This window comes from Takifugu flavidus, chromosome 8 (assembly GCF_003711565.1).
Source record: "Takifugu flavidus isolate HTHZ2018 chromosome 8, ASM371156v2, whole genome shotgun sequence".
Taxonomy (NCBI): domain Eukaryota; kingdom Metazoa; phylum Chordata; class Actinopteri; order Tetraodontiformes; family Tetraodontidae; genus Takifugu; species Takifugu flavidus.
Window position 1 is genome coordinate 6,809,618 of NC_079527.1, and position 19,989 is coordinate 6,829,606.

The following is a 19,989-nucleotide window of genomic DNA, read 5'->3' on the forward strand; positions in this document are numbered from 1 at the left end:
TTCCCCTTTGAGGGCCTGCAAAAACAGTTTATTTAAATGTCAAGTAATTGCTTTAGCGGATGACAACAGATGCCCTCTGTGATTCCAAAAGTTCACGTTTTGGTAAGAGTGTGCTGGCTTTTTTACTCTGCCACTTTTTGTCAAAAATGCCATTAAAACTTTTAATAAGTACAAAAACAGGGGAGAGCTTTTTCAGTGGACAATTTGCTCTGTCGCCTTAGTAACTGTGCAAATTGCCATATATGCTGCGACTCTTTCGGCATAATGAGCATTACAAGATAAACACTGTATAGAGCTTAATGACCTGTTGTGGCTGCACTGGTTGCAAAATTATCTTATTATACTCAAGAGAAAAAAACAAATATTTGTCACAAGATCGTTTACTGATTGTTAAGCCTTATGCTACATTTATTCAAGGCTTTGCTCATTTGTCTCTATTGTTAGTTTTATTAAAATTTTAAAAAATCACTGTGAGGGGGATTAAAAACATTTTTAGTGCATGCACCCACTAACATTAATATTACACTATGTGTTCCTTTAATGGTGTTTTTCTTTTATTAAACAACCTGTTGTGAACAAAACACCAGTAAAGTCTTTGAGCGCCATCCCATAGTTGCTTTGCAGACTGTGCTCTGCCTTGGCCCATTCCTCCAGCTGACAAAGGGACTTGTGAATTACACATTGATTTCTCTTTAAACGGCCTCGAAAACAAAATTGTCCTGGAGGACTTCACAAATCTGCACAATCTGAAACGCCTTCTACTTTTCTTTAGATCCATGAGTCTGATAATTGGGGAGGAAAAACAGCCTAAACAACCGCGTAAATCAGAAGGTTCAGGAAAGACAAAGAGAGGACGACTCCCCGCTCCTGGGAGGGATGCGCAGACGGTGGCAGTGGAGGCAGAAGATGCAGATTTCAAAGCACAACAGGGATGATATGGGCAGCTCATGGCTAAGAGGACGGAGTTGATCTTGTAAGTGGTTCTAATCCCAGGACAGGCCGTGGGCCCGGATGCACGGGCAGGCATCCCAGCCCCTTTGTGCTGCCCACTGCTCCTGCACCTGGATTGTGTGTTCACTGCTACTGTGTAAAGGATGAGGTCAGATTCAAAATCACTAATCTGTGTGTGAAAATATTTTCCTTTCTTTATTCTTTCTTCTTTCTTTGTCTGATAAAGAGTCGAAGCCGTTTTAATCAATAAAGATTTCAGTACTGCCACTAGTTCTGGTTAGAAGTTAGGCCAGTTTGGCCCATGCAGCCTCAAAGAAGGCATAATTTTCTATCCCCACATGAGCACACAGGCATCAAAAATTAATATTATTGTGCTATTATTGTGGTTTCACGCCTCCAGTTATAAATCACTGCTGTGGTGTTGTTTCTGCAATCAGAAGGTTGGTGGTTCGAGCCCCTGCAGTCACAACACTGAACCTCCTAAAGCGCAATCTTCGTGAACATGAGTGTGAATGCGTGAAAGCAGACTAAAATAAAAGCACTTTGAGTCATTGAGATCGCAATAATGGCACTTTGTAAATGCAGATCTTTTACTGTTTTGCTGTGGTGCCACAGCCATCTTGGACTGGTGGTGTTGATATTAAAACAAGCCTTGATGGCTCTCCCTGTTTTATTAAGGCAAATGCTAACGTTAGTGTAATGTCTAAAATAACCAAGGGAGCAGGAGCTCATTCTCTCTCAGCTTATCATCATGGACCTGGCCCTATTATGAAAGTTTTATTTGTCATGAGAACAAGGATGAAGTAGAATGAATTAAAACTTTCTGGTTTTCTTCGTAAATTCCAAATTTACGACTGCTGGAACAAGTTGATGGAGCCAAATCCTGGGGATGAACAGAAAATTGTTGATGCAGTTAATGATGTTGTTGTTGTTGGTGGTGGTGGTGGTGGTGTGTGTGTGTGTGTGTGTGTGTGTGTGTGTGTGTGTGTGGGTGTGTGTGGGTGTGTGTGGGTGTGTGTGTGTGTGTGTGTGTGTGTGTGTGTGTGTGTAGGGGGGCAATTAGGTGTTAAATTGTGCGTCAGACTTTATGCCTGTATATTAATGCCACAATGTCGTCACCCACCACCGAAATCCTGGCGGTCTCGTTGTTGTTCGGCGCTCTGCCACAAGGGGGTGTAGTTCTCCCCCAGGTGCATCCTCCTCTCCGTCCGCACCTTCCTAGAATCCATCCCAGCGCCGCTGCTGATGCTGCTGCTCTCTGCCTTCCGCTGCTGCCCACTTCTTGATCGCAGGGGGAGCCGACTTGATGCGCATGATAAATCCTCTCCGCACGATTCGTTTTCCGTCTTTCCCAGACCGATATTTTTTAAGACCTGCCGGATGTCGGAGCGCAAACAGAAGAAAGCTTTTAACCGAGGGGGGTATCAGATGTGATTCAAAGCAACAAACAACGTGGGTGTTGTGTGTGTTCGAATGTGTGTGTTTGCTGTGTTTCTTTTTTTATTGCTGGGGGAGTGGAGGAGAAAAGGGCAGCGCGACGATATGAAGCGAGCGGGTCGTCTCTGAACGGCTCCGGATCCTCACCTGTATGAACGACCTCAAGATCGGGATCGACATTTTTGCAAACGAGGTTTCCATGGAGGATCAGTCGCTCTATTTTCCCGCCAGGGCTAAAATCGCTTCCCGCTGGGCTCAAGATATCTCAAGATAAGGTAAGACGCTCTCCAACACCAACACGCATCTTTCGCCCAAGAGCGACAGAGGTACAATAATTAGACAAGCGATGTTGTTGATGTGCTGATATATTCATTGAGTCCAACCGGACCGCGCTTGCCCCTTGCTTTTCAACCCCGAGCCCCCCCACATGTCCGATTATCAGTGTTTGCGTTCCCTCCCAACTGCAGTCGATTCCTGCACGCAGAGTTGTCTGGTTCTGGGGATGTGAGCGTGCAACCACATGGACTTTTGGGTGGTTGTGGGTTTTTTTTGTTTGTTTGTTTTTGTTTTAAATTAAAATCATATTCATGTGAGTCAGCCGTGCCTGCCTTTGTCAAACCGGAGAAAGGCTGCGGTGCTTTCGCCTGCTCCTCTGGTGTGGTGCCACACTGCAGCCCGGTCTCACCCCACCTCATCTGCTCAGATGTGAACCCAGCAACCCAGCACTCATCCGGGGTAGAGGTGCATCTCAGCTGGAATGTCTCAAATAAACGCAGCGTGGCCCTTCAAAGTAAGTCCACTCCCACTTTGGCAGGTGGGCTGTTTGTTCGACCCGCGAGATGCAGGCGGATACCCGATAATCCATTCTTCTGTGTCAGCTGACCCGGGGGTGGGCTGATTGAGAGTGAAGGTCCCCGAAGCTTCACCATTTATAACCATCATCATTGGCACCATTACCCAGGAGAGAGAGAGCGTGTGTGTGTGTGTGTGTGTGAGAGAGAGAGAGAGGGAGAGTGTGCGCGTGTGTGAGAGAGAGAGAGAGGAAGAGTGAGTGGGCGACTAGCACCTACATGACTGAGTCCACATTTCTGCATGTCCATTCCAGTATGTGTGTGTGTGTGTTGTGTGTGTGTGTGTGTGTGTGTGTGTGTGTGTGTGTGTGTGTGTGTGTGTGTGTGTACTCCAACTGTGTATCGAATCGGTCCAAGTCAGTAATTCATGTCCTGTGTTTGTGAGCCACATAAAGCGACAGAGAGAGGAAGGAGCGTGCTGGTGTGGCCCTCCGGGGGTGTCAGCCTGGCGAGTCCCCTTTTAAATTCCAACCCTAAGTCATCAGCCGCGCAGGCACCCCGGTCCGCAGGCCGGAGGAGCCGGCGGTTTGCACATCGGGTCCTGTGCTGAGGCACCCGGAACACGGCCATCTCTTTGAGAGGAAGCATACCAAGCCTTTTTTTGCAGACTTTGGAAGAGGATAAAGGGCCGAGCGAACATGAAAGGTAGGGGAGAAAATCCCGGCTGGAACCCCCTGACGTGTTTGAGTTGACACCCGGGGAGTCAACGAACAATTCGACCCACCGTGAGCGGCGCTCTGAACCGGGCCGGCCCTGGGATTAGTCCTCAGATGAGCCACACATCATGGCTTATGTCTTCAAAACGCAACGTGTGCATGTGTGCGCGCCTAAGTGTGTGTTTGTGTGTGGGGAGAAAACGTGTGTGGGCAGGGTGTTGTAAGAAAGCGAGGTTGGTGTGTGTGTGGGGGCTGTATGACATTTGGCAGACTGGTGTTATTAGCCGTCTCTTTTACAATATCATATCATACAAGATCTCTGGAGGAAATGTGCCTGGAGCCGCACGAACCTGCGCAGCAAACACTCCTCTGAGTGTTCGCTCCCTTCAGACTGTGTCCCCCCCGTGCTTGTGGACCACTGTAGACTTTTGGAAGTCATTTTAGGCTCGTTTCCGTTGCCTCACACCAAAAGGCTCTGGGATTAAACCCCATTTAATACAGTACAAGTTAATAGTGTGCAGGTATTAACTTATGGAAGAAAAGCTTGTTGAGCGGAACATTACGTCTGGGTCTTTGTCAGGCAGCGCACAGCTGCGCGCACGTGTACGTGCATGATCCCCTGTCAGCTGCGGCGTTATGGTCGGCCCGCTTGTTGCGCTCGTGTGTGTTTGACATTTGGTAACCGGATCATTACTCGCCCGCTTTCCCGCAACAGGAGGACGTGTAGTAATCTGTAACACACGGCAAAAGCAGACAAACGCTCCCCCCGCCAGGTGGAATGACTTCCTCCTGCCGGACTTTTTCGCCTCGCCGCGGTGCGTGAGGGGACGCACGCTCGGCTGCGGGCGAGTCTAATGGACTGGACGGCGCCCAATTCCCAGGTCCACATCTCTACATGCGGCCACAGAGGGAAGGAGGAGCTGAGGCCTCTGCGGGCCCCTCTGGAACGCGCCACTGCTCGCTGACGCTGGCGGGCGTCATCCTTATCGCACCTTTGCTGCTTAAATTGTCACTTTATCCTCGATTAATCGATATCGCTCAGCACGATGTTGAAAGGTCGGACAAAATCTAGCGGTGAGTTTGGCGCTCTGCAAACCCAATGCTTGTTCCGACAGGTCAGACTCCCCTGTAGCAGTGCCGTTTTGACGCTTATTGGATGAAAGGCTCATTTGCCCTTGGCTGCCAAAGATGATGTCGCCATGGAAACAGCTTCTACTGTTATCAATCATCGACTGTCTGGCAGGTAATCTCCCTTTTTTATTTTTTTAATATGACTAATGACTGATGTCTGGACATTCACAGGTGCGGGATGGCAGCCGAGGAGCAGGGAACAGTGTCCGTGTTGGGGGGGGGTTTAAAGGAACGTCCCTCATTACTGACGTGTGTGCAGGTCACAGATGCCAGTCTCTGGGGCCCTCACAGCGAGATATCTAACATTTCTGCCTTTCTTTGGCTGCCCAATGATCGTTTCCGCCATATGAACGCTTGATCAACGCACTTCAGCACCGACCGGTCAATCAATAGTTGTGACAATTCCCTTCCAACAAACCTCAAAAACATCTGAACATGTATCTGCAGCTTCCCCTGTGATTGTAGAGCACACCACCTTTAAATAGACTTGTTGAGCACGAGTCATTGCATTGAAGCCTAACCTTTTAATAGCGGTAGGCCAAAAAAAACCCTATATATAATCATCTACTATTAACGGATATCAGAACTCGGGTGTTGTGTTTGTAGCTCTGTGAAAGAGGAGAAGCTGCTGAGTGGGAGGATGGCAAACGTTCTATGGACCACATTACCCACCTGGCTTAAAATCTGTGCGTTATGACGCAGCACTTTCCCGAGAAATTCCGTGTTTGAATGGTTAACGTTCCTGGCGTCAACCAAAGCGTTTTCTCAGCGAGTCGTGGCGGTGACTGGCGGAACGAGCACATTTTCGTTCCGCAGCTTCCGCTCAGCAGTCAATCTGATTGGCTAATTCCAGTCTCGTGTATATAATTGCCAAATTAACCAAATTACCTGCTCACGCAGCGTGCAGCTGAGCCTGTCGGGAGAAAGAGACAGAAGCACGCAACGCTGTGCACAGGCCCCCGTGGCCCGCCCTCGGCCCCACATTCAGTGATACTAGTGCTGCGGAGTTCTCCTGTTTTTATTATAGACGACAGAAGATAATAACTTTTTGCCCTGTGTGTGCAGATTCCACTCAAAACTACAATATTACATTTACAAGTAAACAGCCCATAACTGAGGACGTTCACTTTCAGACTGTCTGGACAGCGTTTCCTTCCATGGGCCGAGATGGAGGATGGAGCCAGGTGACCTGTTCATCCCCGTGGACACCATAGAAGAAGAAGCAACTTTGACCTGCGATGCTAAGGGGGTGCCGCCCCCTCAGTACAGGTGAGGTATGGCTGGGAGCCCATCTTTCAAGGTTTAAATCCTTTTTTGCTGCTCCTCAAGCAACTAAAGACTGTCAATGATAAATCGATAAACCTAAATTCTGCCTGAAAGCTGCATGAAAAATTCACTTTTTTTAAAAGTAGTCACGCTCCCCCGTAATTGTTTCTGTTTTAAAGGAACTCCTGTGTAGATAATAATCAGCTTTCCCATTTTTGCATCCTTTCATTGCTGGGAGCGTTTTGTGGGCCGTCTGTGTCTGAAGGGTCCTTGTTGAATGTTTGATGATGGCGTTGGAATAAACGGGTAATACAGTATCAAACAGGAGCCTTAAAAGATGCGCGGGTTCAAATAAACGGACATGTTTGGGCAGCACCATGCATATATGCATCAGTTTTGACCCTGACTTCGATTTCAGAACACTTTTTGTGAATAATACCTCTGAGATGACTCACATTTAATAAAAATAGGGCCCGCGCTTCCCTTTAAAAATCTCAGGCTTGCACTCAAATGCTCTCTGAGATATGGCTTTCCTATTTCTTGTTGACAAAAACACTGCCAATTTTTCCTCGTGCCTGCCAGATATTATCTTAGTGATGAATTTGGAGTATCCCAGAGCACCCTAAATCTTCCTTTATATAATGAAAAACACGCCATGAGGACCAAGGCCGGATGCCTGATACCAGTTGGCAAAAGAAGATCCTGCAGCTAAGATGAGCGCTGTTGTAATTGCTCATTATTTCAGCTTTTTTCCACACATTCTTTTGCCTTTACGCAGATATTCCGGCTGATTAAAGGTGAGAAGAGCGCGTTGTGTCTCCTCTTGCTGCCTGCTCTGGGTTTTGTGCGCCCTCGGCACCTTTGCAGCTCCTCTCTTGAAGTGTAAATGGGCTCGGCCTGCTCCTTCCCCCTCCTTTGCTCACTTCTTTCCCCCTGCCAATCCCGTCACTCCTAATGGAGACGAGACCCTCATAGCGTTCGCCCCGCCGTATTTCAAGCCGCCGTGCCTTTAAAGACGGCGCGTTTGCAGCGGGGGCGCTGTTTTAAAGACCGTCTCGCGAGCATCGGCCTGACTCGGGCGTAGAATTATTAATATTCCAGCGTCACCTGGAGGAATCAGGCCTCTGTAGTGAGACACAACCTGGATCTGAGGAGGCTCACCTTAAAAGAAACGGTCGTTCGCACTTTAGCCGCGTCACTGAACAGCAAAGGTGAAACTAGGGATGGGAAGACACCTAAAAATACCCAGAGACGTGCAGGTATATAGCTAGAACTAATTCATCCTGATTTATTGGCTTAGGAAGCAGCAGGGTCAGTCGTAACCCGTGGAGAAACGCAGCTATTTTATTAGACCGGGAGGTTGCAGCAAGCGCTCATCAGCATTGGGCGATTTGTACATATTCTTTATGACGTTATTTTGGAAGCCAGGCTTGAAAGCATTTGGAATGTTGCCCGTTGCATCTCTCATTCCGTCTTAAGGAATGCAGGATAGAAATATTTGGCTGAAAGGAGGGAGAGAGAGAGAGAGAGGGAAAAAAGAATTAGCGCTTTGAGGAAAACGATGGAGCAATCGTGAAAAGTGCTCTGCCCTTGAACTCATCCAGGCACCATTTCTGAACGCCGCTCGGAGGGAGACGCGCCGACGGGAGTGAATGGGAAGGCTGTTCTCGGATAATGACGGGCTTATTTGAATCAATGAATTAACCTCTTGTTTTGTTCTTTCAAGCATTTCATTTATTTGGAGCAGCCTGAGACCACGGCGCCGTCTCCTCCTTCGTTCCCACTACCTGCTGGGGGTGGGGGGTGGGCGGGGGTGAAGAGGAGTGCAAAAGGTGTCTTCTGTTGCATTAGCCCACTGCTGCCTCTTGCCAAGTGCTAATGCTTTAGCCTGATGAGAAGTCAGAGGTGGAATAATGTCACATTATGTAAATATAAGAAAAGGGCCGATTACGGCGAAGACTGATGACAGCATCTCAGATGGCTTTTCCAACCTTTATACTTCCCTTCAAGAACAGAAGCCAGTTTGCGTTTGACAACATTCATTTTTTAAAAGAGTAATGTCACGCGGAAAATTGGAAGGCCGCCGCAGCAAAGAGGGAAAGCGCAAACCCTCAAGATGGCTTTTTTTTTTTTCGTGGAGAAATCTTAATCTGGGGAATTGAATGCAAAGTATTAAGAGTCAACATTAGTGTTATAGATGACCACAGGCGCTCCCTCGGTGGGTTCGAACCCGGCTATCACATTATGGCGTCGCCGGTTGATGCATTTTTTTTGGCATTTTTTCTTGAATTTGAGTGCTTCTACATGCACAGGAACCATGGCAACGCCACCGACCCTCCGTCGGTGTCACTTCTGCGCCCTCACACTACGATTCCCCGAGAAGTCAGCGTGATAGCATATGGTTAGCAGTGTGTAGCTTGCTGCACAGTCCAGCAGAACCCCGCACCAGCTCGTACCCATTAGTATTAATCCTGACACCTGACCCTCCACATTAACAACTTCTCGCCATACCATGATTCAAGTTCCGTCCACAAACGCCACCCATCCATATGTACAGTATTATTACTATAGTATAATAGTATTTTCCTTGCACTGTGAAATCACACCACACATTCCCGCCCTGCTGCTGTTCTCTGACACTTTTTAGATTCCTTTATTTACGGCATTCCATCGTGTCCATGAAAGAAATATACAACACGGCTTTACAGGCTTTGCTCTCGGAGGTCTTTTGTGAATCCCACCAACAGGGTAGTGGACACGTACAGTACGTGCAGTCCTCTCGGTTCCGAGCGAGGTGCTGCTGCGTTCTCCGCTCACCTGCTGTCACACCTCCTTCTGTTGGAGGAGAGCGACCGAGGGCCATTTTGCCGGGGACTGATGGCGTGTTTGCCCTCACAGATGGTCGCTGAATGGGACTCTCATAAATCTGGGACTGGATCACCGGCGGCGTCTGTCTGGGGGCAACCTCATTATAAGCAGTCTGGACCGTTACCAGGACGTGGGGATGTACCAGTGCATGGCGTTCAACGCGGCGGGAGCTATTCTGAGCAGGAGAGCCAGTCTGCAGTTTGCCTGTAAGTCGCAGGTTCTTATTGATTTATTTATTTCTTTTAAGCTAATGGAGTGTCCGCGCACGCGAAAGCGCCGCGGCTGAAACGGGTGCACAATATTTGCAATATTTAACGGGACTGCAGTAGTTTTGCGTAGAAACATGGCAGCATGAGCACTGTTTCACCTTTGCCTACTTGGGCTCTGTGTTTCTCCCATTTTACTGCGGTTTCATTGCATATTGGTGGTACGTTTGGCCATGTTGTGGCCGACTGTCACCGATTTATTCATGCACCCGCTAACATTCAGCATTTCCTTCAGTCAATTTGTGTCCAATTTGATTCTTTGCAGGTTCCAACCAATCGTCAGCTCTTTGGCACCAGCAGGATATCATTACCAGTTATTAGTGTGTGAAATTGGATCAATATCGCCTCTTTAATTGATTCTTGTTGTGCTACTGGCCCGTTTCGGGTCACAGGTTAACCCATCACGCAGCGTCCTGGGAGCCGACGGCGGCTGACCATTCTCGGCCCATCAGCGAAAAAAAGATGACGCTCGCAGAAAGAGTCGCAGCAGTTAGTCGATCATCCAATTAGTCCGTCAAAAGGAAATTAAGCAGCCCCCCCCCCCCCCGTCCTTTTTTTCCCTTCTTCTTCTCCCGATATTTGATTAATCGTTTCTGTCGTGTTTTTGGGTTCCAGCAGTCCCGGCCGTATGGATTTGCTGCTCCTCAGCCTTTGTGAGTCAATGAAGAGTCTTTGATTTGGTTGGTTAATTGAATAAAAAAAGTGGAGATTTCAACAGAAATGCTAGTGACAATCAGCGAGCGTAGGCGCCGATGACAGCCGCAGACAGATGCATTGGTAGGGGAGACGTCTGGACAGGTGTGTGACGCCTGTCAGGCATCATAAACATCGTAGCGCATGTTGCTCAATGACCTCATGTCTTTATTTAGGATGCTAGTGGGGGGAAAAAAGACTCTAAATGTGTAGCAACGCATGGGAAATGGTGTCAGAAATCCAAGGAGGAAAATGCACCGATAGCAGTCTTTGTTTAAAAAAAGGATCAGAGGAGCGAGTATGCCTTATGTTTCCATCCAGAAAGTTCAGGGTCACATATTCACACAGTTTTCAGCCCTTCGCAGCCGCTCTCTTCTGCCTGGCTGTGTCTCACAGACACAATTCTCAGGACAATTTCCCTTTCTGGCTCATGTCAGTGTCTTGCAGAGAGCGTCTGCTCAGCTCTGTTCCTCTCTGATTTCTCAGATCCCGCAGCGATCTTTTTCTGTCCTTTTCCTCTCCTCAGACTTGGATCATTTCAAAGTCCACACCAGAAGTGCGGTGTCAGTCCGAGAGGGACAGGGGGTGGTGTTACTGTGCGGAACGCCGACTTCCTCGGGAGGTGAGCCTTTATCGCTCGCTCTTATTAGAGATGATTTCAGCTTGAATTAATTAGCCTGTTAATTAGCCTTTTGAGAGGCACTTTTAAGTCACCGAGGAGCCCTTGTTTTTCTTCCAGACCTCACTTACGCCTGGGTTTTCAACGAGTACCCCTACTTTGTCCAGCAAGACAATCGCCGGTTCGTCTCGCAGCAGACGGGAAACCTCTACGTCGCCAAGGTGGAGCCCTCGGACGTGGGCAACTACACCTGCGTGGTGACCAACAGCGTCACAAAGGGAAAGGTTCACAGCTCTCCCACGGCTCTGATCCTCAAGACAGACGGTAAGATGACTCATTTAATCAGCGCTAGTGCTCTTTGTCACGCGGCGCCTCGCTGTTGCCGAGCGCTAACGTCTGCGAGCAAACAGCGATGTAGGCCAGCAAACAAAGCGCCCCAATCTCCTCTTTGCTGACTTGGCCCTCTTCTAATTCACGTCCCCCCTTTTAAGAGCTCTCCCAGTGCTTTCACATGATTTCTCAGTCTGGCCCTCCGTGGATTGTTGTTTTATTCTCAGTTGAATGAATTAAACATTAGCTCGGTGTTACTCGACCGTTCTGTTGAGTGTTCTGCTCTTACAGTCTTACTTTGTATACAGAAAGAGGATGTAACGCAGTACTTTCGCCCAACGTTTGGTTGTTCACACATGGAACACTGTGCTTTTCCTATATCCCAGTTATAAAGCAAGTCATTAGTAAATCAGCTCACCCCATCCGATTTTTTTTCTTATCACAATCACTTCCAAATAGAATGAATCTTGATCATAAACAGAACATTCCAACCATATAGATGTCAATTTTGGCCAGAAGTGAAAAGTTTTTCCTTCTGATGTGAGTTTCTGGCTGGTTTTTGGACAGAATTCAGACACTCTGAAGCAGAACTTTGCCAAAGGAAGCCAGATGTCTCACTTTACTGATTTCATATCCGCTTCCAACTTCACTTGAGTTTTTGATTTCAGTTCAAGGCAGAAAGAAAAGCCCTTAACAGAAAATTGGTCAGACTTTGGTTCAATCTCACAAAGTAATAATGAACCAAAATGGAGGTGGTGACCTTTCAGTTAGATAAATCGGCCACTGATATGTAATAACAAGATAGATAACTTGATTTTTTCTGTCATTACTAAATATGTTAATGTTTTTGTCATCCATTTAATTGGAAAAATAATAAGAAACACAGAAAGTACCCTTTAATCCATAAGTTGTACTTCAATCAGCTATATGATAGTAGAGTTATTGAGAGGAAATGGTATTAAAACATATATCATCAGATACTTGAAAGCTTCTATGAAGGGTTTGTTCATCACATCAAAGCGAGATTTCAAAGCGACTCCACACTTTTCCCATCCCGTGGAATCGCTGTCCGATTCCAGCCTTCCCTTTATATTCGGTAGCTCGGGAACATCAGAGGTTAGGATCCGCCCACGCGCTCTTGCGGGTAATTGTCAAACGGCGAGCTGACTGAACAATAAAAACACAGATAAAGATCGTCTCCAAAGAGATCAAATATACTCGGCTGCCGGCGTTCCTCCTGCGCCGGAGCCATGTTCTCCTTTGAGTTTGCCCGCGAGAGAATGTTTGCCTTTTCATTCCTCCTCTGTTGGTTTTCGCGGCGCCGTTGTTTGGGCCGCGGCGCGGCGCCATATTGCTTGTAAGCCGTGAATAATTGAAGACTGAGCAAGTTCTCGTGTCTGCTCTTCATAGGAGTGATGGGCGAATACGAGCCGAAAATAGAAGTTAATTTCCCCGACAATGTCTCCGCCGCCAGAGGATCAACAGTTACGCTGGAGTGTTTTGCCCTCGGGAAGTAAGCTGGATTCCTTGAAGCATGTTTTCAACCTTCTTTCATTTCAGGAGTGGAGGCCGTTGCTGTAAAGTCGCCGCCGCAATTATGTTTCACACAATGTTCCATCGAGGTGCGATTGGCATCAAGACAGCGTTTAATTTTTTTTTGCTGTTGTCGTCGGATTCAGTTAAAGATAAGCCGTTCATCCGGGAGAGATGCGGGGATCGGGGCTCCGAGCTCCATCGGGTGCCTCGTTGCCGGATTACCCCAGATGTGGGAAACGCAGGCGGCGGTTTTGAAAGTTGAAACGAACTTGGCTGATGTTGTATTTTCCGTCCTCAGCCCCGTGCCTGAGATCACCTGGAAGCGGGCGAACGGCGTGCCCTTCCCCAGCAAAGTGAAGATGAAGTACTCCAACGCTGTGCTGGAGATCCCCAGCTTCCAGCAGGACGACACGGGAGGATACGAGTGCGTGGCGGAGAACAGGATGGGCAAGAACACGGCCACCGGGCGGCTGGCCTTCTACGGTACCGAAACACCTTCATTTCCTGCAGGCCGTCACACGCTTGTTCTGTTATCGGCGCACGGCTGGACAATATCACGGCTCAGTTCCAGCGCTCGTGAAAAGCTTATGACAAGAAATAGTTGAACAATTTCGAGCTACAAAGGCTGATAAGTGTGGAGTGAGGAAAACTCCAGCATTAAAGTTGAGTGACATGTGTTACAGATATTTGCCCAGTAAAAACACTGGATGGTTTTCCTTGAGACTTTTTCCAGGTTTTGAGAAATACCTGGAATTGCGAAGGGGAAGCCACAAATTCTCGTGGCGCGCTTCGTTGTACGTCTGACGTTAACATAGCACTCGTTAGGTTTCCACGGCGACTTTCATTTCTAGGTTCTCAACACTTGTCACTAGGAATTTCATATTTTTACCTAAAACTTGACACGTGTGAAATTGGAGCCAACACTCGTACGACTCCCACGAGGTGAGCTGCGCCTTATTACGGATGCTCCGGCCACGAGAACTCCCAAAAAAGGGACTCGGACGGAGAGCTGCGTGTCGTGTGGCTCCTTCTCTCCGGAATTGAAGTAGCAGGCGTGGGACGCGTCACCCGCCGTGAGATGGCCCGCTGTCTGCTGCCGCATTAGCTGCTAATCTGGAGTCGCCGCGGGCTCCTGACACCTTGACGTGACAGGAGCGAAAGATGGCCCACGCCAACGCTCCTCTCTCTTAAGACAAACTCGTTTTCTTTTTCCCCCACTGATTCGCACCCGCTGTCAGTCACGCCTTCCTTTGATCTATTTTAGATGTGGAATATGTAATGAGATCACCGTGCCCCCTTTCAAACGCTGTCCTCTGGCTTCTCTTCAGAGATTCCAAATCGAGTGTGTTTCTGTTCCTTCAGCCAAGCCTCAGTGGATCCAGGCCGTGAAGGACGCGGCCCTCGCCATCGAGGAGCGGCTGCACTGGGAGTGCCGAGCCAATGGGAAGCCTAAGCCCTCCTACACATGGCTGAAGAACGGCCAGCAGCTCCTCTCGGGGGTAAATTACAGCCTGTCCTCTGCCACCTACCAATATTTCATTTTAAAGACTAAATCCGCCGCCTCGGCTCATCTGCTCGTTTCATCCAGCCCGCCGCTCGCTCTTTCTTTTTTCTCAAAAGCACGATTTAGAAGGTGGGGGGCACAAACATCTCGCGGTTGTAAGTGTCTCTCGGTCGCCTCTACCTTGGCAGATTAAGCAGTCTTAGAGAGTGGATCAGGGGAGATTGCTCAGTTTCATCTGAATGGAGTCCGTGGTGGCTCTTCATTATTCATGGAGCATGTTTCTGCTCTTCACAATGAGCTCGATCTTCCGTGAAAACACGCCGCACGTAGGCCGCTGGAACCGTGGAACCTTCACATGTCGGCCTGATCGTCTGAATAAGCTCGGCCTTTAGTTCATGTAAACGCCCCTCACACAGAACAGAGAAAAAGGGACGTTTTTTCCAACCGCACGACCAGGACACCTTGAAGTGTGACAGAAGGAGCTTACGAGAGAACAAAAATATAGTCTGCAGCCCGAATCTTGGTCGTTTATAGAGCTCCTGTCCTGATGCTGTGGTTACTGAGCTCCGTCAGGGCGGCCTGTGCAAAGCCTTCCTTAAATCTGGACCTGTAATTGCTTTCTTTCATTCCTTTCTTCACAGGACAGAATAACGGTGGCGGACGGCGTGCTGTCGGTGTCAGCGCTGGCGCTCTCGGACGCCGGCATGTACCAGTGTGTGGCTGAGAATAAACACGGCGTCATATATTTTGCCGCCGAGCTGATGGTTTTAGGTAGGATGGCATTTGTCTCTCCCTTAAATCCCCAAATCATTGTTGCCAACGAATCTTAAAGGTCAGCCCACTGTCGTTGGTAAAGGTTGTCTGGATTAGCGGATAATGGGGTCAGTCAGGGCGGTATTGTAGGGCCACGCACATTTAAAAAAGTCAATTTTTCTCTCATTGATATCCTGTTTTGTGTTGCGCTGGCAGCAGTAAGAGAGATAGCGAGCTCGTGTTTCAGGTTCTGTGGAGAAGAAAATGGAAATTAGAAGATACAGATTCCCTTGCCCTTTTTTGAACATTCAATAGTTTCTACAGCAACGATGTCCCTGAACTCTAGCCCGTTTCCCACCAGCCTCTCCTCCAGACTTCACAGGGAACGTCCTCAGAGCTCTGCTCAAAGCCAAAGCCGGAACCACCGTGACTCTGGAGTGCAAACCCCAGGCGTATCCCGTGGCTAGCATTTTATGGAAGAAGGGAAACCTGCCCATCCACATCAACGACAGGTAACAACACCGGGAGGAAAAGCTGCCGGCGTGCTCTTCTGAAAGCACCTGACGCGCCCCCCTCCCCTTCCATCTCTCTCTACCGATCCAGGGTCACGCTCTCCCCAGACGGAACGCTGCGGCTCGCCAACGTGAGCAAGTCGGACGCGGGCGGCTATACCTGCTTCGCTCGCAATAGATTCGGCATGTCGAGCACCACCGGCAGGCTCCTCGTCACCGGTAAATTGTGCAACTTAGTAAGCAGAATTGGTCGCTCGATATGGATTAAGACAGGAGGAAGCTGCCGTATCCAGCAGCTCTCAGTCAATAACGACTGGGTGGGAAACATCAACAAAACTTTACTTTCGGGCCTCGACGTCTCGATCAACAACCATCGCTGATTTGGGATTAAATTTTAAATATTAGATTTTATTCTGTTTGAGCAGGGAGTTGATCATTGGAGGGAAAGCAGTGGTGGGGGGGGCTCTTCTCATCTCTGTCTCTTTTTTATTGAGTTGTCTTGTTTGACTGCATTTGCAGCGGCAGCAGTAATGCGCTTGGAAATACTCCATCGCACCGTTCCCCTCAAAGCAGTTGAAACATCCAATTTACTGCAGCATAATGGAAGTGTTGTGAACGCAGTGCTGGTGAGAAGGTCTTATGGACACTGTAGATGCCTTTCCTCTGTCATCATTTCTTTCTAAGCCCGCTTCCACTTTTTAGGGATTTCAGGGCTGAATTGCAGTTGGCAGCACAGACAGCTGATTATTAGGCCTCATGTTTTCAATATTTATTCCCATTGCAAGTCTATACAAGGTAAACACTAATTGTCTTCCTTTGTGTTGACCCACATTTGGTTGGATTCAGTTCTATTTCCTATTTAAAATGCTGCAGACTCGGGGAAATGCTTGATGTTTGGGGGGTGGGGGGGGGGGGGGGGGTCCTTCTAATATACAGTTTCTTGGCTTTCATTTTGTATCATTTAGCATGAAGAAAGAGCGCTCACATTTTTGGGATACTTCAGCTTGCAACTCCAGTAATGTGAAAAAACCCTCTTGTATGCAGGAATCTAACCATATATAGTGAGTTTTCGGGTTAGCACGGTCCGTTGCTAGCTGTTTGTAGCATCTAAGTTGGGGCTGCACAGCGAGAGATGCAAACATCAGAGCCGCTGAGGTCCTTTGAAATCGGTGTGCTGGATATTTTAACGTAGATCCAACCAGAATCACCCAGGGGCCGGTGGACATGGAGATCATCGTGGGCGAGAGCATCGTGTTACCATGTCAGGTGGCCAGCGACCCCGTCCTCGACGTCTCCTTTTCTTGGGCCTTTAACGGACAGCTCATCGCCAAGGGAGACGGCCACTTTGAGCTTGTGGGTGGGGTGAGTGACCTGAATTCATGATCCTGGAAGACGTGTGAATGGGCAGTTGGCACCTTTTACCACCCAGCCTCACTTCATATCCGCCATTAGATTAAAAAGACATTGTGTGGATATGCCGTCATTGAAGGCAGGTTTAGACGGTGTTCAGAGGTCTGAGGGTGCAAAATGGTCTGGGCAAAGGCGACTGTACATCAGCTCACCCGGGATGCGCCAATGTTCCAACTGTCGCTTTGTAAATGGGAAGTGCAGCATTCAGGAGGTGAAAATCCGGTAGACCTGCTCCACTAATGTGACGGTTATCTTTTTGAGTTCAATTCAAACTTCATAAAGTTGTAAAAATCCAATCTGGCTCCATCTTTGCTGATATAAAATGGCTCCACATCTTTGCAACTGTCCTAGACAGCGCATGAAAGCCTGGAGGGCGACATTTATGGCCCTTTACAGCATTTAAGATGGTCCGCCCGACCGTCTGTGTGTTTAACTTTTTTCGCCCTTTCCCTGAGGCCATCGCCTAACCTCGATTTGGCTGCACAACCAATAAAATAAAAACACACAAAATAACAACAAAAACAATAAAATAATAACGTTCAAATATCAAGGCTCCATGCCAGATTGTGCATTCTCGCTATTCTCTTTTTTTTCTACGTAAATTCTTTAGTTAAATTTGACTTTTTCCAGACCCACAAGGCACCTGTGCTGATGTCCTTCCAATCTGTGGAAGCATTTCTCTCTCAGTGAAAACCTGCTAAAGCCAAAAGAAACGCTGTATTGGCGCGGATGTTTCCGTCGGGCCCCGAAGGTCGTGGTGGCGACCTCTAAATGGGAAAGAAAGAAGCAGCAGGTGAAATAATGAGAGCGCCGTCAAACACAGGTCCGCATTCGCCGCTTACGATCTCCTGGTACCATTTTCTCCTTGAGCCTTGTCACCTCATGGACAGCAGCATGTGACTAAGATGCTCTGTCATTCTCAGAGCTTTTCATTATGTTTTGCTCTGTTGTTTCTGGCTACAGGTGTCTGTGTGTGTGTGTGTGTGTGTTATATAATTGTGTAAAATACCCTTTTAAAAAGTGCCCTGTTTGCCCCGCTGCAGAGCTTTAGCTGCAGAATCTGCAGGCTCTCTTTTTTTGGCAGAGCTGTTTACTGCGCCTTATATATGCTTCACTTCGTTCTTTAATAAGCTGTCACAAGGTCTGTTATCTTTCATGCTATGTAAAGCTTTCCTTCCTTCCGCCCAGAGAACAGCCGGAGATCTGATGATTAGGAACATTCAGCTTTACCACGCCGGCAAGTATATCTGTGTGGTGGACACGGATGTGGAGAGCCTGTCAGCCGTGGCCATATTGATCGTGAAAGGTAAGAAAAGCTCTTCTCAGCTCTGCGGTTGCTAATTAAAACACACAAGGCTTCTTTTTCTTTTTTTCTTTTTTTTTAACAAACTCAAAAGCCGGCATTCGGTTTTTGCTGCACGTGGCTTCGCTGCAGACACGTTTAGTCTCACAGCGACTGACACAGGTGACGCTTGTCTTTCAACACTCATGCAGCATTCGAGGTAAAATTAACTGTTTCTTTTAAGGCGACTAAGCTAACAGAGTATTGATCTAATCACTGCCCCCCCCCACACACACACACACGCACACACACACACACACACACACGTTAGTCTGTCACCATCTTCACCAAACTGCAGCCCTGCAGGCGCAAGTTCCAAGATTTAGGAGGCAGAAGGAAGGGAGTTGATTTTGTTATGTGTTTTGTTACCGTGGTGGCCTCATTATGCTTCACTTGTGGGGGGGACTTCAAACATAACCCAGATTGAATTTCCATCACTGCATCAAAAAACATACTTTAGAATAAGCTGTAAAACGTAGCAGACGATCATTCTAACATTAGCTGCTATGTTTCCAGTAGGCTTCCCCCTCCGTTTTCATGTGATATTCCAGGATTCTATACTCGGTGGGCATAGAAGCTGCCACGCTTTTGTTTAAGCGTGCGCACCTGCGTGTGCACCTGCCGCGCTGTGCAGGAATCTGTCAAGGGGGTTTGGAGAAAGAAAAAAAAAAACGCTCCCACGTTGCAAAATAAGAGAGGCAACAGGGAAACGCAGCGTGAGAATGCAGTAAAAGAAGCCAAACCATCAGAACCAACAGTAAATAGGCTTTATTTCAGCCTCTGATTGCAGTTTGATTCATATTCTCATAAAAACCATCATCAGCCAGCGCAGCCGTTTTCATGTTTTGCTTATTTCTGTGGTTGTTTGATTACATAAAAGAAATCAGGCCATTTTTGGGGGGGGGTTTGTATTGCATTAAGCAGTGTTCATGCAGAATGTCACATAGCTGCGCCACATTATAAAGAGATCAGCCATCCGACAGTTTGTTCTACCCCCCCACCCCACCGTCTCCGTTAGTAACGGCCAATTTCCAATTCTGCTGCAATGCACTTGACAGCGGAATGTTTAGAAGCCCGTCGGCTCGCTCATGCGGCCTGTTAGGATCCACAGAGGCGCAATTTCCAGGCGCTGCGTCGGGCAGAGCAGAATGGAACAACTTCGGTTGTGTGTTCCAGGGGAACGGTGCTTTCAGGAGCCAGATGAGCGCCTTTGATGCACCAAAGAGAGGGAGCAAACAGACATGACACTAACAGGCAAATGTCTGACGGGCCTCGCATAATTGCGGCGTTAAGGTTTGAAATGTTCCGGATCCATATCTTATCTTGTAAGGGCAGCCGCCGGTAATAGGAGCGGTGCTAATAAGCACCCCTGCGGAGGGAAACGACTGAGGACGCGGTGGAAATGAGGCTGTTTGGTCGTGCAGGAGCGAATCAGGGCCGTGGAAAATGATCGGTTGAGGTATTGACAGGCAAGGATTTTTTTTTTCCCCCTTTTAATGCATTATTTACACTTGCTGCCCGCGGCGGCCGTCACGGGTGTCTCGTTGTCCGGATCGAACGGCTTCAAACGCCGACACGGTGCCAAATTGACAAGCGGAGGCCGAGGAGCAGCTTCGCTCTATCACAACAGGAAAAAAACAAAAGCAAAAACAAGAACCAGGACGCTCGCTTGTTTGCAGCGTTATTCCTGTTTGGAAACGCAGACGAGCGCTCTGCCTCCACCGGTGGAGGATTGTTGGAGCTAAACGCCGCACCGGAGGACGGCTGCAGCGGCGAGGAAAGGACACGCTGTTTAAGGCCTGAACATGATGGGCAGTGATCGCTAAACCCGTAAAGACGTCTTTTATTGAAGCATAAGCAGCAG

At 48.2% G+C, this 19,989-nt stretch overlaps 1 protein-coding gene and 1 long non-coding RNA gene across 4 annotated transcripts in view; one reads left to right on the forward strand and one right to left on the reverse strand.

Moving 5' to 3' along the window:
* On the reverse strand, window positions 1–2,817 carry LOC130529712 (uncharacterized). The gene is made up of 3 exons (XR_008951635.1): window positions 2,536–2,817; window positions 2,075–2,324; window positions 1–1,834 (listed from the first exon to the last, which is right to left on the reverse strand). It is a non-coding gene; the product is annotated as an uncharacterized LOC130529712 (long non-coding RNA).
* LOC130529709 (contactin-3-like) overlaps window positions 2,206–19,989 on the forward strand; it is a 25,974-nt gene continuing 8,190 nt past the window's right edge. Inside the window, exons 1-14 of one of the 3 annotated variants that reach the window (XM_057040201.1) lie at window positions 2,206–2,663; window positions 5,011–5,138; window positions 6,160–6,295; window positions 9,191–9,366; window positions 10,646–10,741; window positions 10,859–11,062; window positions 12,479–12,581; window positions 12,903–13,087; window positions 13,967–14,103; window positions 14,750–14,879; window positions 15,223–15,373; window positions 15,465–15,592; window positions 16,566–16,735; window positions 17,972–18,089. In XM_057040201.1, coding sequence (XP_056896181.1) covers window positions 5,084–5,138; window positions 6,160–6,295; window positions 9,191–9,366; window positions 10,646–10,741; window positions 10,859–11,062; window positions 12,479–12,581; window positions 12,903–13,087; window positions 13,967–14,103; window positions 14,750–14,879; window positions 15,223–15,373; window positions 15,465–15,592; window positions 16,566–16,735; window positions 17,972–18,089 — 1,789 coding nt within the window. In that variant the 5' untranslated portion in view covers window positions 2,206–2,663; window positions 5,011–5,083. Of the gene's footprint in view, window positions 2,664–3,549; window positions 3,885–5,010; window positions 5,139–6,159; window positions 6,296–9,190; window positions 9,367–10,645; window positions 10,742–10,858; window positions 11,063–12,478; window positions 12,582–12,902; window positions 13,088–13,966; window positions 14,104–14,749; window positions 14,880–15,222; window positions 15,374–15,464; window positions 15,593–16,565; window positions 16,736–17,971; window positions 18,090–19,989 lie in introns of those variants that run through there. The other 2 variants (XM_057040202.1, XM_057040203.1) reach the window with 2 other exon arrangements.